This window comes from Channa argus, chromosome 5, assembly GCF_033026475.1.
Source record: "Channa argus isolate prfri chromosome 5, Channa argus male v1.0, whole genome shotgun sequence".
Taxonomy (NCBI): Eukaryota; Metazoa; Chordata; class Actinopteri; order Anabantiformes; family Channidae; genus Channa; species Channa argus.
Genome location: NC_090201.1, coordinates 17,764,735 through 17,782,837, shown reverse-complemented (window position 1 = coordinate 17,782,837; position 18,103 = coordinate 17,764,735). Strand labels below are relative to the sequence as shown.

The 18,103-nt window shown below is 38.2% G+C and overlaps 1 protein-coding gene across 6 annotated transcripts in view; it reads right to left on the bottom strand.

Moving 5' to 3' along the window:
* Window positions 1–18,103, bottom strand: part of kcnab2a (potassium voltage-gated channel subfamily A regulatory beta subunit 2a) — a 79,045-nt gene that overhangs the window by 19,820 nt on the left and 41,122 nt on the right. The window contains exon 1 of one of the 6 annotated variants that reach the window (XM_067504977.1): window positions 10,008–10,162. The exons of 4 other annotated variants lie outside the window; for them this stretch is intronic. Coding sequence is in view for 1 of the 2 variants with exons in the window: in XM_067504973.1 (XP_067361074.1) it covers window positions 9,180–9,391 (212 nt within the window). In the remaining variant the exon portion in view is untranslated. Of the gene's footprint in view, window positions 1–9,179; window positions 9,857–10,007; window positions 10,163–18,103 lie in introns of those variants that run through there. One more of the 6 variants, XM_067504973.1, reaches the window with a different exon arrangement.

The window sequence follows — 18,103 nt, the reverse complement described above, 5'->3', positions numbered from 1 at the left end:
GATCCAATCAGCACAAAGTCTGACAGGACAGGGCAAGGCCTTTCATTCTGCCGTGTAGGTTTAATTGATTAAGGATGGCTTGCAGATCTATTTGGGGTTTTCTTACATACAGGTTGGTTTACACTTAACTTGAAACAATGAATTCTGCAAGACCACTGCATTCACTCAGCTCTGCTGCTGATTGACGAGTGGATGGCAGCCAGTAAATGAAGAGCAATGGTGAAGAGCAACGCTGTAAGACCATCAAATTCAAGTGTTTTTTTTTTCTCTTTTCTTTCTTTCTCTCTTTTTTTTTATTGGTTTATTGGATTTTGTCTGAAAAGAGAAATAAAATAAAATGAAAATAATAAAACAAAAATGAAATAAAAAAAAGGGACAAGAAGATATGCAACAAACACAAATGTCAAAAATAGCCAAATGCAGTATTCACAGATCAATAATAAAACACTGTAAACTATCAGCAGATGTGATGGATTTGAGTCACAAGACTTGGGTAGAATCAGACCTAAGTCACAATTTTGAGGAAGTGATACTTGTTTGATTTAGACTGATAAAAGACTTGATTTTAACTTGGTATTCATGACTTATGTAAATATTTTTGTAACTACTGAGAATTCTTATTTTTGAGACATAATTGGGTGATTAATAAAGAAATATGCTCATGGATAAGATGTTTATTAGGTTTTTGTTTTTTCGTTGACAATATTATGGCATAGTAAATTCATTCACTGGGCATAACCATTATTATTACTCTTGTAAGTATTTCTCAGTAGGTCCATCTTTGATACAGTCCTCATTGTGATGCTCTTGTAAATGTTCTCCACTAAAGCTCTAGAAGACCGCAGGGCACTGTACCAGAGTGAAGCCAAGTCTCTCTCAGCATTACAGTTTGACAGACACTGCCACATCTTTCTCCTTTCCTCTTAAAGATCACATCTTTCAGGCACTGCTCACTGTAGCTCCTCCTACTTAACTTAATAGCTGTGCCATTTACAAAGCGGCAAGATAGATGTGTGTGGGATGGAATGAGGATCAATACATGTGAAAGAGGAACAGGACACTAATTCATTTGAAATCTCAGCATTAACATCTTCATTAATATGTTTTTTTTTCCTCCTTGATTTGGCACAGATTGGACATGGAGATGGGCTGTTGGGGTTCAGTTTCTTGCCAGGGACACTTTGACATGTGGTCAGTAAGAGTGGGGGAAGAAGAACCTCAAGCCCTATGGTCACAGGTTGGCCACTCTATCAACTGAGCCACTGCCTCCCCCAAATATCTTTATTAATAATTAAATTTTTGAATCTTTGGTAGGTTTAGTAACCTAAATTGTTTTTGTGTAGTTGTGACCTGCAGTTAAATTATGTTCAGGGTTAGTCCATAAGTATTTAAACTGTTTTTTTTCCCAGTAAAAGCTAATATATTGTTTCCTCTTGATAATCACGCTTTGGACAACTGTGGCGCAGGAAGGTAGAGCGGTTGTCCACCAATCTCACCAATCTTGGTTCAATCCCCAGCTCCTCCAATCACATGTCGAAGTGTCCTTGAGCAAGACACTGAACCCCAACTTAGTTGCTCCCAGTGAGTGTTGGCCAGCTGCATAGCAGCTCCCCCATCGGTGTATGTGCGTGTGTGATTGTGAGTGTGAATGGGTGAATAAGAAGCAGTGTAAAGCACTTTGAGTGCCAATAGGCAGAAAAGCACTATATAAGTGCAGACAATTTACTTTAAATTTCCTCTACTTTAAAATTTCCACTCAAGATCATTTAACAAATGACTAGCTGAAGCTACGAGCTGCTTTCAGGTATTATACATGACCTTAACATTGAAACTCGTGATTGACCAAAACGAACATTGTGCATTTACAACTAACAGCAACATACTTTTAGTTTATTCAGATAATAAATGCATCATTTTAGTGACACGCTCCTCTTTTAGGCCACTGTAATGACCCTGTGACACCTGTAAAAATATTTTAGAGACACAATGAAATACATTATTTCCTTAAGACAGTTTCATTACATCAAAGAACTCAGCTTCAAGTACCATCCTGGGTAGGAGACGGGTACAGAGAAATATCAGCTTTGATTTGATTGCTTGCTTAGTGTCTGTCACAGACTATTTGGCTTAAGGTGCTCTGCAAAAACAATATCAAGGTCAGCAAACAAAGTCAAATTCATGTCCATACATCATTCAATAAGTCGATAAAGTAATTATTGTGACAGGTCTATCTCCAGGTTTTGTTACACCTGTGTGCCACAACATATCTCTTGTGATTTATTGCACCACACGGTGTTGTGTGTCATCTGTCACTAGCACAGAAGCACAAGGCGATAGGCAATGAATCAACGAGCAAATACTGAGTGCATGCAGTGCTCATGGGAGTTGTAGTGTCATAGTATCACACTGCAATTGTTTCAAATAATTTTTGAGACTACAATTAAAGAATTTATATAAAACAAATTCAGCCTGCCACACACACATTATTATTTACTATTATTAAGTAATTACTATTATTATTATTAATTAAAAAAACAAACATAAGTAGAGGGCCACCTATAAGGCCAGAGAAATTATTTAAATTGTTCTGATCTTTGCCAATTGTCTCAAATTATTATCAATAATAAGCTTTATTTCTATGGCATCACTTAAGTACAAATGTGTGAAAGTGCTGTGCAACGGTCACAAGCAAAAAAAAAAAAGGCTAATGTTTGTCCAAAATATATTGTGTTCAACCAGCTACTGAACAATCCTTTGCTGTTTAACTTGACCACACACTAAAAACTAAAAACACATCAATTGGCCACAATAGGACAAATCCCTGGGAAGTGAATTGGTGATGACTTCAGTCTAAATTAGCTGTAACTGTTTTAAAACTATGGTTGAGAAGATTCAGAGCAATTGATTCTTTCCCAAACATCACTTCGATACTGATAAATCTGTCTGTGGTTTAGTAGAATGTGTATGTAAGATTTGAGAGCCAAGTGCCAGAAAAAAGTAGAGGAATGGAGTAGGCCGACAATGTGGGAGCGAGGGCTTAAAGTCAGAGTGAAGTCAGCAGACAGAACAGGACAGGGTGATGAATGAGCAAACAGGGTCACGGAGCTGTAAAGTAGAACATGCTGAGATATTTGTTCACTAAGCAGAACTATTAATACAACCTCATCCATAGCTTCAACTTGAGAAAAAACACACGTTGAATCATGTTGGCTGCAGGTGGTTTCTTCCTACATTCAGGTTTAAGTATCATCCATTCTACTTAAAGGAAAAGAGAGAGGAATGGGGTTACAGAGAGGAGCCACTTTGCCCTGAAAATCTGCTTAGGGTTGATTCTAAAATTTAAATGTAATTTTCTGCTTCTCTGTAGAATTTGAAGCTTTACTGTCATATAGCATGCTAATCCTATTTATACAATTAGCTTACTGTTTACCTCAATATTCACTTCAGGGTAGAAATCCTGAATGGTGGTGCCGTTTTTACCAGCTGGATCACCTCTTTCAGTGACTCGAAACAAAAAGATGCATCATATACAGCACAAGATTAAATACAAGGATAAGCTCTAAGTGCAGGTGAAAGGATAAAGACTTTTGTGGTGTGAAAATGAAATTGGTATTGGTATTTTTGGGTAATATACTAATTTGCTTTTTTCGCAGCATTTTAGATGAAAAGATGGAGAAGAAAAAAAAAACTATAAGGCTAGAGCCAAGAAATGATTAGCTCGGCTCAGCATGACAACAGGAAACCGGGTACGCAGCTACCCTGGATCTGTTCAGACTGGAAGAAGCATATACAGTATAAAGCTCCTAAAGCAGTTCCTGGTTCTAGACTAATACTTAATGTACATACTAACACAAGAGTGGATCTTGATCTTATCTTTATTTCACCAAGTAATTAAACCAATTTCCTAAAATGTCCAAACTAACTACTATTACCGACAAACTCTTTTAGCTTTTTCAGCTCACACTCTACATGTTTTTGTAACTAATTGACACATTTAGCAGCAACTTTATGTTCAGTACGTACATGTTTATACAGAAAGATATAAAAAAAATATCTAGTTGAAGTAATGGTTGCTAAAATTCTTTCAGCCTTGTTATCTGCACATTTTTTAAGGGGAGTATGTTGAATTTTTATTTGTATTACTTTTGAGGAACTTTTCAGTAATTTCTACTCCTTGTAACTCATAAGATCCCCTCTCTCCATTGAAAGCTGTTAAACGTAATCATGCTCAATTATACTCTGATTATACAGATGTCTGCTTGCAGTGTCATAGCTGACAGCAGCCTGAGAACTTCTCAAATTTGATTTTATTTAGAGTATGGAAACAGCTTCATACATACATCAGCCAGAAATTCAAAGCCACTGGCACTGAAGCACTTTAAGTCAGTTGTCAGTGGAAGTTTATGTATCAATTTTTAAATCATAAACAGATTATTGACTCAGAGGGATTTCCTAAGGCTGAGTTTGTTTGTCTTCTAACTTGGGCATTTGCAGAGGCTCTTTTCTGGGGATAAATCTGCCAGCGCCCACAGGGATGGAAAATCTTCAGCTATATGCTGAGGGGTGAGTGGCGGGGGTGGGGGGGGGCTTGAGTGGAGGTGGGGGGGCAGGCACTGGAACCTGTGGGGGATTCAAAGTGTTTTCAATGGTTAAATGTACTCTTACATGTCAAACTTTGCTGAGCTCTAAAATCCAGACACATTTATTACATTGAGGATCATAGCCAAAAAATAGTAGTGTGCAAAAAATGTAAACAAATGTAAATGTCTTTTAAAATATCACAAACACTCTAAACTACTTAAACTGAATATCATTGGATATTGGACCATTAGTCAGACATAATAAGACATCTGGGGACATCATTTTGAGCTTGGGCAGAATTGTATAAGATATTTTGTAAAGATCTTTTATATTTTGTACCTACAAACAAACAGCTGCATGAGAAAACAAAATATTAATTAATAATTAATATAATTGTTTAAGCCTAAATCAAAAAATGCTTAACAGAGAGTTTTTGCATGAAGGGCCCAAGGTGTACTTGTTGTACTTGCTTGTAAAAGACAGTCTTGGTGATAAAAGGGTGAGGTTAAATATTCATAATACACATGGCTAAGCATGATGCCATTAGGCTAGCTGGGATTTTTACCTGCTGTCTTGTGCTCTACTTTCTGAAGTGAGCTGAAGCCTTACATACATTTGTGCTTCATTTTTTCCTCAATAACTGCCTTACACATTACGTAACACACAGTCCAAGTTCCTTCATGCACGAAGAAAAGCTGAACACAAATTTCATTGTCAAAACAAATCTGGTGATTCAGTGCAAATTTATAAATGTAATCCCATCTTCTATTTGCAACGTGAAGGCACACAGTGACAGGTTTTACAAGCCATGTATGGAGCATTTGAACCCACAACTGGACTAAACCTATGTTTTGGAATAAAATACAGTCCAAAAATCCAAATATCACATGTAAGCTTTGTGCATGGCATTATACTTTCCTCAAACAGTAAAATACAATATGGAACAGATTGACTACAACAAATATACTGAGTTAAGCAAGCTTATGTTATATATAGTATACAATAGTGTAGTATAGTGTATGTTATATACTTTTTGGTAGTATCTAACAGAATGAATACATTTAGGTTTTTTCCGGAGTATTTAAGAAAATAAAATGAAGAGAGAAATTAACGGTGCATAGATACATGTCCCCCCCACCCCCCCCCCCACACACACACTACCACCACACACGCTCTAATTAAACTATCACTGAGGCAAAGAAAGAACAGCTGCCTTAATTTTTTCCTTTAACATAACAACATGCACATATGCTTATCAACGTATACACACACAAAACCTCAGCACATACAGTAAAACACAAGCCCACATTGATAAATTAACCATACACTGTTTCACAATTTCTCTCCACATGCCCAGAGCAAACAGATGGCAAATGTTCTGCGTACATTTAAGATTGCACCTAAGTGGCTAGTGTGGCCTTAAATCTAAGTTGACTAAGTGTGGTGTGTTCAAATACCACATTGTATTTATGATTCATATTTTAAGGGGGAGTGCAGGCTGTGGAAAGCTGGCTCCCTGATAAAGAAAACCCTCACAATGCAGGAAAACGTCCCAGCATGCATGCACCCACACTCACAGCGCCCTAAATTTTACACCCACAACTTTTGTCGCCCAGCCTGAGCAATGCATGCTTGTGCATTTGTATTACAAAATATTGTTAAAGAAGAACCACTCATTTATTTTTCATTCTGCAACAATGTGCAGCTAACAACACACCAGTTAATTTAAAAGCTGTAAACTAATGTGTAAATGTAGCAATTTACATTTGTAAATCTTTGATGCTACCCTCACAATTCTCTACTTGTTATTTCTGCCATCTGCCAAATTTAGTGAACCTCAAGGTGCATTAAATGAAGAAAAAACCAGGGCATATCTCATCTCTGTCATTGATTATTTTTGATCACAGCCTCAACAACACAGTAGTGGGATTTAAATGCCACCCACTTATGTAACACTGCCAGCAGCTATTTACTGTGGCTGTGATTCACCGTCAACTTTACAATCAAAAGTGAACCTCCAGAGATGAGAGGAATCCTACTGACAGTCTGGGCTATGGCGAGTTACTAGTAGATTCACATCAGGGGAGGAGGTGAGTCAGCTCTGATTTACATGGCCACTGCAGTAAATGATACTGAGTGCAACACAGCAGATTTTTTTTGCAGCCAATACAAATTGTGGCGAAGAACAATATTGTGCTTTGCAAAAAATAAAAACACCTCCTAAAACAAAAAATGTTATCCACAGCAGTTTACAGTTAGTTCTTATAGTTTGCCTTAATAAAGCAAAAAAGTAGCCAACTGAAAATATGAAGTCTTGTTATTATCCTCCTCAGCACTACTTTGCAACAGTTGATTTGCTACGTCTAACAAAATAAAACTGGCTCTTGACCCTGCCTGGGTTTGGTTTCTTGACAGAAGGCCTGATATTGTACTGTGAAAAGCAGAGCTCTTACTGGATTTTCTCCTTGCCTGCACTGCCTGTCTAATCTCAAAGATATTCTTTCATTCCCTGAGTAAAATTATTTTACATAATCATAGGCCACCTTGTGTGCAGCCATTAATTCAGTCCTGACTGAAGACATTTAATCATTCCTTGGATGTGGTGTGGGCTTTCATAGTTGAGCTAGATGATTTTAACCAGTCATGTCAGGCAGACCCAGTGTCACATTACAGAACAGCTTACCCTGTGGCAAGACAGCCCACTAAAGCTGCTGCCATCTCTGCATACAGTAACTTGAAAAGATTTTCACTTTGATGGTTTCCTAGGCTTGTGGGCTAGGTCACTTCCAAGCTAGCCCACAGACTTACCTAGACTTACATAGCCCATACTTTTATAAAACGTAATTTTAAGCTCAAGGCTTCAATTCTAGGTAACAGCAGTGTGGATAAGGGTAAAACATTTTGTTGAATGGATAAGAGATTAAACTGTGTAATGTTATAAAACAACTAACATCTTCAGTTAGCAAACTGGAAAAAGGGGAAAAAAATAATTTAAGAGAAAAACATAATATGTTCAGGTGTGAATAGATGTGAACTACATGGTCATATTGAAGGGATTGCAAGCTTAATTTCTAGGAAGGGTGCTTGTAAAGATACAGTGACACAAGCATAGATCACTCCAGCCTACTGTGCTTTCTTTTAGCCATAGTGCCTACACCACCATTAAGTTTAGTGCTTTTCCCTTTCCCTCCTCCACCCTCTCCTTTTCTTTTTATTCCTCTCTCTTCTAAACTACAACACTATATTGTACCATTAGTGCATGAATCTCTCTACCCCATGCTGCATTTAGAGGTGCACTACCTTCAGTTTACATCACATAGAAGTCTGAATCACAAACACAGAGTCCCTTATATACTGTGGACTACAGCATAGAAGAAAGGAACACAAACAGCCGCTAGCTCTTGATGCTGAAAATTATTGTACTGTATTGTAAGGGTCTACACCTCCTGCTGTGCTTTCAGACAACTGCATTGATGATGGATACAGCGTTTCCTTAACCTCAGTGTTAATTTCTAAGAAAATATCTTCTAATAATGTCATGTATGTGTGTGTGTGTAGAAATAAATATCAGGCAGCATGTCTGTGGGCTACTGTATGACTACTGTATATTATAAAAAATTATAACTTACTAGTTGTTTAATTAAAATGGTAGTAAGAAATGCATACTCAGTACGTGCACATATTTGGTGAAAGCTTTTAACTTTTAAATAAAATGTAATGCTAAACAACTTTCTTTAGCGAGTAGGTGAATGGAATGAAAAGTACTTGAATGACAGCTGGAAAGAAGCTGGTTAAATTAATTTAAGTCTACTTCGTAACTGTTCCTCTGCCTTTTTCAGCCCTTGTGTTAAAGCTTGAATAATTGTGTTACCACAAAACAACACGCATTTGCATTTCATAAAAAATTTTTCTTTACATTACCCTTTGTTGAAATGTCAATATGGGACATAGTAGTAAACGAAGGCAGTCTTCTCGGGATTCCTACACACAAACAGGCTAAATATTTTCTTCCATTCGTCATGTTAAAATGATAGCAAAATAGCTAAAAACTGCAACCACGTAATACTCCACTGATTAAAGAGGTGTTAAATATTCAATACACCATATCAACATACACTGTTGTGGGCTAAAAGTAGTCATTATCCAAAATGTCAAGGTTTGGTTGTCTTGCAAGTCTGAGAGAGTCTGACTTGACTCAAATAGTAAAATCTAATAAATATTTAAATTTAATGAAGGAGATGCAACTGAATAATTCTGGTGTATATGTTTAAAAACAAAATGCAGAGATATGAAGACTAATCTGGGAAAATACCAATTAGTTCCCCCTTTCAAGCTAACAAATACAGCTTACTGTACTTTGAAGTGCTTGTTTGTGCCACTCCTGCACACAGCAGATTAGACATGAATAGCCACTAACTAAATTCAAATTACAGCGCATGCCAACCACCAAGGCTGTGACAACCATCAATATAATTAGAATTACAAGGTGGCAAATACTCCAGTAATAGATCTCTCAAAATCCCAGAATATCTCATATATATCTGAAAGTTTTGGGGCCAAGTTTAAAGTGACCATTTAACACATTTTACACATCCTACCTATACTTCATGCCAGTCTTCATGCTTTGCTCACTGGAGGAAGGAACACTCTGAACAGAGAGCTGCCCAAGACTGCGAGCCACCATCGCCACCGCTCTGAACTTGCTGCGGGTGCCTGTGTTGGGGCTGTTAGTGTTCTGTCTGTTTAGTCTGTCCTCCGTGTTACGGTTCACCCCCCCACGATGGTCTGTGCACACTAGTGACACCTGCATCCTGCCGTTTGACTGACTGTCGCAACTGCAGAAAAGACCTGGCTAAATCAGCCGAGGTAAATTCCCAGAGGTGAAAAGCCTGAGAATGGACTAAAGACCCTGAGGCAGGTCACACTGCAGAAACAACTACTCCAAATCCAGACTGACAAACTGTGCAGTAAATCAGTAATGTCAAAAAGCAAAAAAAAAAACATAAAAAGAAGTGCAGAGTAGTGGCAGGGGGAGGCAGTTCAGAATATGTTAAAACACTGAATGACTGCTGATCAAGTGAAACAAAATCTTCTCAAAAGAAGCCAAAATCCAACACCATTACAGTATCTGTCTCAATGAGTGTGAGAAACAAATCTGCAATCACTGCATAGTTCAGACACCTAAAATTAAGTTCCCGTGGAAGATGAATGAATTATATTAAAAAAAATCTAAATCATTTAACAACCAAGTCCAAAAAAGAAAAACTTGCTTGAATGAAATTCCCTGTGCAGTTTTCCTCTATTCATCCGAATGTCCTCTCCTCGTTTACCTATTAATCAGATTTAGAATCTTGCAATTTCCATTAGAAACGGAGGTAAGTGCATATATCCATACAAAGAGATGACGATGAAAAAACAAGACATACAGCTCCAGGTTTTCATCTCCCCCGAGTCCACCTTGACTTTTGCACTGGCTGCTGAATGCTCTTCGGAATACTACTGCATGTTAGGAAAGGGGCAACCTCATCATAGTCACTCCCCAGCTCTGACAATCGCCTGAAATAAACTTACATTGGTTTGCCTTGTGCTCACCGTAAAGTGGCACAGTGCACACAGGCAAGAGATAGGAGGAGAGAGGGAGACAGAGAGAGAGGGAGGGAATGTGGTGGGAGGGATATGAAGGGAAGCTATGAGGAGGAATATTCAGACAGCCATAGCAGCATGAGAGAGCAAGGCATTGAAATCTGTTGAGTTTACAGCAGCACTTAAGAAAAGGGTAGTCGCATTTTTTGCTTTGTTGCCCTGCAGTACAGTTTAATATAGTTTAATCTGTCGGGAATAAAGGGGAATGCTGCATGCTCAGTGCTCAGGACTTTGCAATAGCCTATGGCCCCAGAAAAGGGGGCTCTCATGTGGGTCTGTTCAACTGCCCGTGTGATATTCATTATGTAACTTTATCTGTGACAGTATATGTGAAAGGGAAGAGTTTTAAATACATTTTTGAGACACTGCATTTTATCTACAGATATATATGCCATTACCCTCAAACTGAACTAAATTAAGTGAGTAAAACAAATCATTTAGTTGAGCACATTTTTCACAAAGTCTGTTTGGTTAAGAAAAGAGGGAAAAAGGTGCCAAGATAACGGTCAAGTATTGATAATAATGTTTATTAGAAATTGATGTGATGAACAATATAAGCATTCTTAGCTGAGCTGAATAGGCACAATGTCAGTGTAAAGTGTAAAATCAGATAATGGTTGGAAGTTGAAAGTAAAACCCACAGTAATTAGACTTAACGCAACAGTGGCTGCAGATCGAAGAGACAGTAGATGAGAAACATACTCCCAGTAATATAATACTGAACCTTATCTCAGTGGACCAGCTAGTGTGCCAGGAGATAATTAGAACAGATGCCATCAGGAGCAGACATGTATAGTGAAGCAGTCAAAAAAAGAGAACTCCATCAAAGGAAACCAGTAAACAGGCTGTTGCTTACTGACAGCCCTATTCTTGGAGCTTTGACCTTTTGGTCTTCTGAACTTAAATAGAACCCTGAGGGGAAAGGTGGTTTAATTCAACTAAAATCTGTTGCATGCTTTGTGCAGAGAGCAGACAAGCCTTGAGGCTCAAGAGGGTTGTTGGAGTGCTCCACATTCTAACAAAGAGAGCGGAGGAGCTTAAAAAAAATCCTAGTTACCAACATACTGTGGCATTAGACATATGGTTGTGTCAACAGCAGAAGCATGTATTTAACATGTAAGCAAGCTTAGAGCACCTGAGCATGAGAGAGCACAAGTCTGTCGTGGTGTCCCTTTATCATGGGTATGATTCATGCATTCACCAAAACTGCCATGAAAACATGATGCCATTATTTATTCACTGTGTCCTGCTCCAACGCCCATACGAATCGTGACATGAAGAAGGTACAGAGAAGCAATAGTAGCCCAATATCAAAATATGTCACCATTATCCAGCCTAAAACACACCTAACTATTGAAGTATTGTGGCTTTTTGTGGCTCTTGAAACGTGAAGGGTGACTAGTTTTCTTTATTACTGCACTGTGTAATTCTTTCATTCATCTGTATCTGAAAATGTACCAGTTACTGACTAGTTTGATAGGCATGGTAAGAGCAACACATGTATGCATTGTCCAAAGAATGATTTGTCACCTAAATGTATTAAAAATGTTCCATGCTATATTTCTTGCACTTTGTCCTGCTGTTGCCTGCTGCTACCACCACCTGCAAACAAAACTCTAGCAGTCGATATGCTCTACTCAATCATTATTCACGTAAGTGTTCTGTAAAAGTATCTTAAGCAAAACTTGCACAGCAGTACATGCAACAATGCCCTGTAATTATTAAACATGCCAGGGGTTTAAAAACTGCTAAATAAAATATGACAACACAGTGAGCAACAAATATGCTCAATCCAATAAACCATACCAGTCACACTTATTATGATTTATTAATTTTCATCAGACACATCTGCCAACTGTCTTCAGATTGACAAACTGTTTCATTCCATTCAACAAAAAAGCCCCAAAGGACCAAATAAACAGAGGAGACGATCATTAAATATGACTGACACCCTATGATGCATGACGACATATATGGTTCCCAGAACAAACAAACAAACAAAAAAAATTCACAATGTTGGCGGCATTACTGTGAGCATGTCTCAAAGACATTTTAAGGGTCTACACCTCCTGCTGTCAATTGATGACTGGTGAAACTTATTTTCATGTCATTTGTCAGAAAACCTCGAATCTTGTTCCACTCAAAGCATAAAAGTCAAGCAGTTTTGTCATGACATTGCACAAGGAGTTGTGTTTCATCTGCATGTCACTCATGAAGTTCAACCTGCCCCAGGAGCTGCTGATTCAGTTCAACACTGCTGTCATAGAAGCTGTCCTGTGCTCCTCCATCACAGTCTGGTTTGGAGCAGCCACCAAACTGGAAAAGAACAGACTGCAGCAGACATTAAGAACTACATAAAGAATCACTGGTGCTCCCCTGCACACTGAACTTTAAGAACACAAGTAATGGTGTTGGAACTGCCACACACACACACACACACACACACACACACACACACACACACACACACACACACACACACACACACACAGACACACAGGCCAGTCTTACGTTGTCCATAAATCAATAACATATTGATTTATGTTATTACTGATGTTTTAACTTGAATGACACATCAAAGTGCACTTTCGGCTTATTCCGTGACTTCAGGGTTGCCACAGCGAATCATTTTCCGCATTGATTTGGCACAGTTTTTACGCCGGATGCCCTTCCTGACGCAACCCTCCCCAATTTCTGCCGGGCTTGGGCCGGCACTGCACAGCTGGGGATGGGAATGGGCTGATAGGGGTTCAGTGTCTTGCCCACTGACCTGCTACTGAATCTAAAGTAAAAAAAAAAAACTGAATAAATGCTTACACTTTGATCATATTATTCAGTCTTTAAGGCACACAGTATTTAGGATTGTTATATCAAGTATGGGGCTTGAACTATCAGCTTTTTTGTGTTCATTCATCATAGCCTGCTAGGACAAATTTGAAGTAAAACTCCACAATCAATTGTTAGCCACAAGATAAGCCATAAAGGATGCTGAACTAAAAATAGGAAGCTCAGATCTTTACATAATGCCTTAAAAGTGCCGCTGTTAAATTGCTAATTAGTAATATTTCGTTAAGGGTGCAAGCAGTATGGTGACCCAAAATGTACACAAGCCAATACAGTGTTTTCTTATGATAAAAAAGTTTTTTTGAATCAATACAAAGAAAAACAAATAAACAATACCCAAAGAACTACATTATATCAGAGTGGTTAATACTAAACTTAGTAGTTGGACATTTTATAGCAGTGCTGAACAAATCAGCGTAAAGAGAAGAAATCCATCCCCTTCAACTCCACATATTAACACAATGCCGTGCCTTCTGTCATACATTGATTAAGTGCTTGATTTGCAGTTATCCAAAAATCTAAAAAGCTGCTAAAATCCGTTTCAGACACTCAATCACTGTGTGAATGCAGAGCAATGATAGGGCCCTGCATTCCATTCATCATGCGGGGGGAGGAAGAGAAGACAAAACCATACATCTGTGTTCAACGCATCCCGACTACAGCTGAGTAAGATTCACCAACAACTAAACTCTTTGTCAGGAGTGTGCAGAAAGAGAAGGAAAACAAAATGTTTCATGTTTTCACTCACAATATCATATCTCTTTCGACCAATAGCAGAAAAAGGAGGCTGCAGAACTACTTCACAGAAGCACGCATACGCACTCCCACACGCAAAATTAAAATGACTGCTTCTGTCCTCTTTATTTTTGGCCTGATCAGGAAGAAGCTTTAGCAATCAATGATGCAATTGAACAATGTTTCAAAAGTCTGTCCTGGTTGTACACACAACTGGCCTCTACCAAGCTACTGCACATTCTGCACCTAGTGAGTGCAATGTCAGAAAGGGGAAGAAAACTACTGTACTTAATACTGTAATCAACAGAGCGTTACAATCTCCTCTGACAACAGAGAGACAGTGGGGTACTGTCAGGAGCAGCAATCCTTCACCACAATGGCAGTATTAACTCTAAAAATAGCCCCTCTGAATCAATTCTACACAGTAAGATTAGACAAAATACAGGCATGAACCATTCCCAATAACAGAGGAGTAAGATTTGACATTCATCATCACAGTAAGTATCTCATTTGGTCTTTTACTAATGTGCTCTCTGGGGCAGGCAGACTACCTCCACTGGGCTGAGATTGGCAAATGAACTGGCATTAGGAGTTGCTGCAGGGTCGTAGGCCTGTCCACATTAGTTTAACAAACACTTGCTTCCAGTATCCCTACTGTATGTACTCTTGAGGATAACCTCAATTTACACTGGTATCTACAATTTAGTTAATATGAAATCTTCATAGATATGCAGTCATATCCAGTTCAACCTCTTCTCATTTATACAACTTTTACTATGAAATTTAAGTCCTTCTGCATTTAAAAAAAAAACTTTTTAGATTTACTTCACTGTGTTGGCTGTTTTGTTTTTTTTTTGCCCTTCAGAATCAACTAACCTCAAAACATGAGCGTCATTTATAGATAATCAACTGACTTTTAAAAAACTTGATTAACTATGATTTCTAATAGCCAACCCAGAAACATGCACGACATATGAATAACTCCTTTTAACTCAACTCTGTTTAAAATGTTCAACAAAGCTCAGATCAGCGGTCTGTGTCTGCTCTCTGCACATTAATTGAGAAAAAGGCTTCAACACAACACTGCTGTCTTTGCCAAAGATTGTTTAGAAGAGGTCAAACGTATCACTCTGCCACTCTTTGTGACAGACAGTGACTGATTGGGCAGTGTATCAGGCAGAAAAGAGCAGTAAGTAAAAAGACCAGCTATACAATAGAGGTTTAAGCTCCCCTTACTAAGACTTTAATTTAACAGCACTTATAATTAACGGGATGAAAAGGACAGGGTGGGGGAGCAGAAAAATCAGTGTGTGTGCGTGTGCGTGCGCGCATGTAAGTGAGTGGTTGAAAGGGCTTAAGAGAGTTAATGGAAAGCGATTAGAGTGAGATTGGCAGTGTTTGATTGACAGATGTAGTAATGCGTTTCTATCGTTTAAAGCATCCTGAGGCTGTGTCTAAACATTTCTAATGGCTGACTGTTTTATCACTGTGTTGTGGATAATTTAATGAGAAAGAAAATAAACCATTTCTAAACAATGTTTATAGTATTGATTATAGGCTGTGTTTATCAAGGTTCTGTGTATTTCTGTACATTTGTCAAATAAAACCCTACTTACTGCTGATCTATCTCAGTTTTTTGAAGTTTGTAAACTGCAGCTATATTATTTCCCTCTTTCTGGGGAATGGTGAGGAAACAGTGAGAACAGACACTGTTCACATCTGTGAGCAGTGAATACTACATTTTCTAATTCTCCACTGAACATGAACATGACAGATTCCCCACAGACAGCAGAGCTCAGGAGGAGTTGTCATTTCTGCTGTCCCTGCTGACACATCTAACAGATCAGAAGAGCTGAGTCACAAAAAAAGGGAGCAGAAGAAAACCCTGTTCTTTTAGCTAAAGATCCACTGTGATAAAATATGTATAATTATGCTTTGAAATTAGGAAAAAAATGTTAATTACAAAACACAGAGATATATAGAGACATCTAAATAACAAACTGTGCTTACACCAAACAGGTCTGAGTTATAATCTCAGGGAGCATGCTCACTAATCTTAAGAAAGAGTGTGAGTGAAAGGAGCAGAATAATCTGTTCTTTTCAATGGAAGATCCTTCATCCGCCTGCCTGTGTGCATTTGTCACACCTAAGGGAACGTTCACACAGACAAGTGTTGCTAGGCAGAAATGCCTTCTACTGCACACATTTCAAGGGAAGGATGTGTCTGCTCGCTCTTGGTGCATGGGCATCCTGTGCCCACAAAATCAATAAATACAAAAAATTATATCTGTTAATGCAAGTGAAGGGACCTGAGGGGCCGCAGGGCAGATTGGAGAAATTTGCCACATAGATAGTTGGGAGGTGAACTAAAGCAAGATTGTTACGACTTTTTGCTTCAAATCAATAATACAGCCACACTCAACCTTTCTTCTGTGCTTATTCTAGGTTCTAACAGAACCACTGCTGAGAATGATACTGGAATGTGATATGTAAAAGACGCACATTATCAAATAGACAATGGCTTCTATTCTAATGTCTATGAAAGCTTTGGTAAATTTAATAAAAGCGTTCACAATCATTTGTCCTGTCTTTAAATTTGCTTTCATATAGCTTTGTGTACAAAATCTATTCAGCAAACATATTCAGCAAACAACAACTGTGCTGAAAGGGGCACCAGACGCTCAGAGCACACTGGAGACTCCACAGTGCCGCAACGTACACACTCTGCTTCCTCCTGGCATCTCACCTGACACCTCTCAGGCACCTAATTCATCATCAAATCTGAAAATGAGAAAAATGTTTCTATGTAGCAGTTTGGAGGCACGCATTGCAAGTTTTTATTTTTAACACATTGAGAGTGTGAATTCGTCAGCTATGTACATGTCAATAAAAAAACTTACATCAAATACAAGTGGTGAGTTTCAGTGTCCCCGTTCCTTCACCAGTCAATTCATAGTGTGCAACAAAGCATTTAAATCATCCACCTTCACATCTGACCACTTTAAGACACTAAAGTTTATTTGGACTGTAACACTCTCCGTCTCCAATTTCCATGGTAACAACGTGTATATAAATATTCATGAGCATTTTGCATTGCTATTTATGGCTAGTGCAAAAATGCTGAAAATTGTTTGGCCAATATATAAGACTGATTGTGATTTATAAAAGGTAATCTGCGTGAAATTGTTTGGACACAGCTTTATAGGTCTGACAATTGTTTGGCAAATGCCTGTCTGTGTTTCTGTTTAATAAGTGAGGCCCTTAATCTAGAACCCTAAGCCTTAATTTAAAAGAAACTCCCAAAACAATATAAAAAACAAATTTAAAAAGAATTTAGAGAAGAACAGAGAAGAAAATGCATTAGAATAACTTTTGCAAGTACAGGAATAAAATGATGTCTTTTGTGTGCAAGTGAAAGCACTGAATATTTGAAACACTAAATTCAAAATATTTGAAATTGCATATTTGAAATTTTCTACTAACAAAATTACTGGTTTGTCTGACAATACAGAAAATGTATTGTTTATTAGTTATAACTGTAATTAAATATTTAGTCAATGACTATCTTTAGATGTAGTTACACATTTGCAAACCAACTATAACGGCTTCCGTTAGGGACTGTTAGGGACTGAGCAGCGTGGGCAGGTCTTGCAGACAAACCCGCAAATCCTGTGAAAACACAAATCATTCTGGAAACTTGCGTTTTAGCAAAGCAAAATACGCGACAAAAAAACGAAAAGTTGAAGAATGGTGATTCTGGATCAAGGCAAGGACAACACAAACTGTAGAACCTACAGAGTGAAATGGAGATAAACTGAATGTAAAATGAAGCTAACTTCAGGTGAAACCATAGTAAATGCAGATCTCCCTCTGTGATCTTGAACTTTTAGTCAACTATTTAAACAGGGTCAAAGCAACCTTACAATTCAGTTGAAAAGCTAATTAGACCATTGACCTTTTTCTCTCCTTAGAGCACCCTCTGCTGGCATCGGCTAAGGATGGATGTTGGATTAACTTGTTGGAAAGTGCACCGCTGCATGTGAAAATACATGTGTATTTAACGTTAATGTTATGCAGTGTTTGATAGTGGTAGTACAGCAATGCACGACTGGGGATTGGAATAGGCTGTTGGGGATTCAGTGTCTTGCCCAGGGACACTTGACACGTGGTCGGGAAGAGCGGCGCTCGAACTTCCGACCCTATGGTCAAACAAACGCTTTATAATAAAATGAATAGTATTGTAAGGTGCTTTACAATCTATAGCCAGCAATGACTGTTTTCACGAAATAACTCATCACTT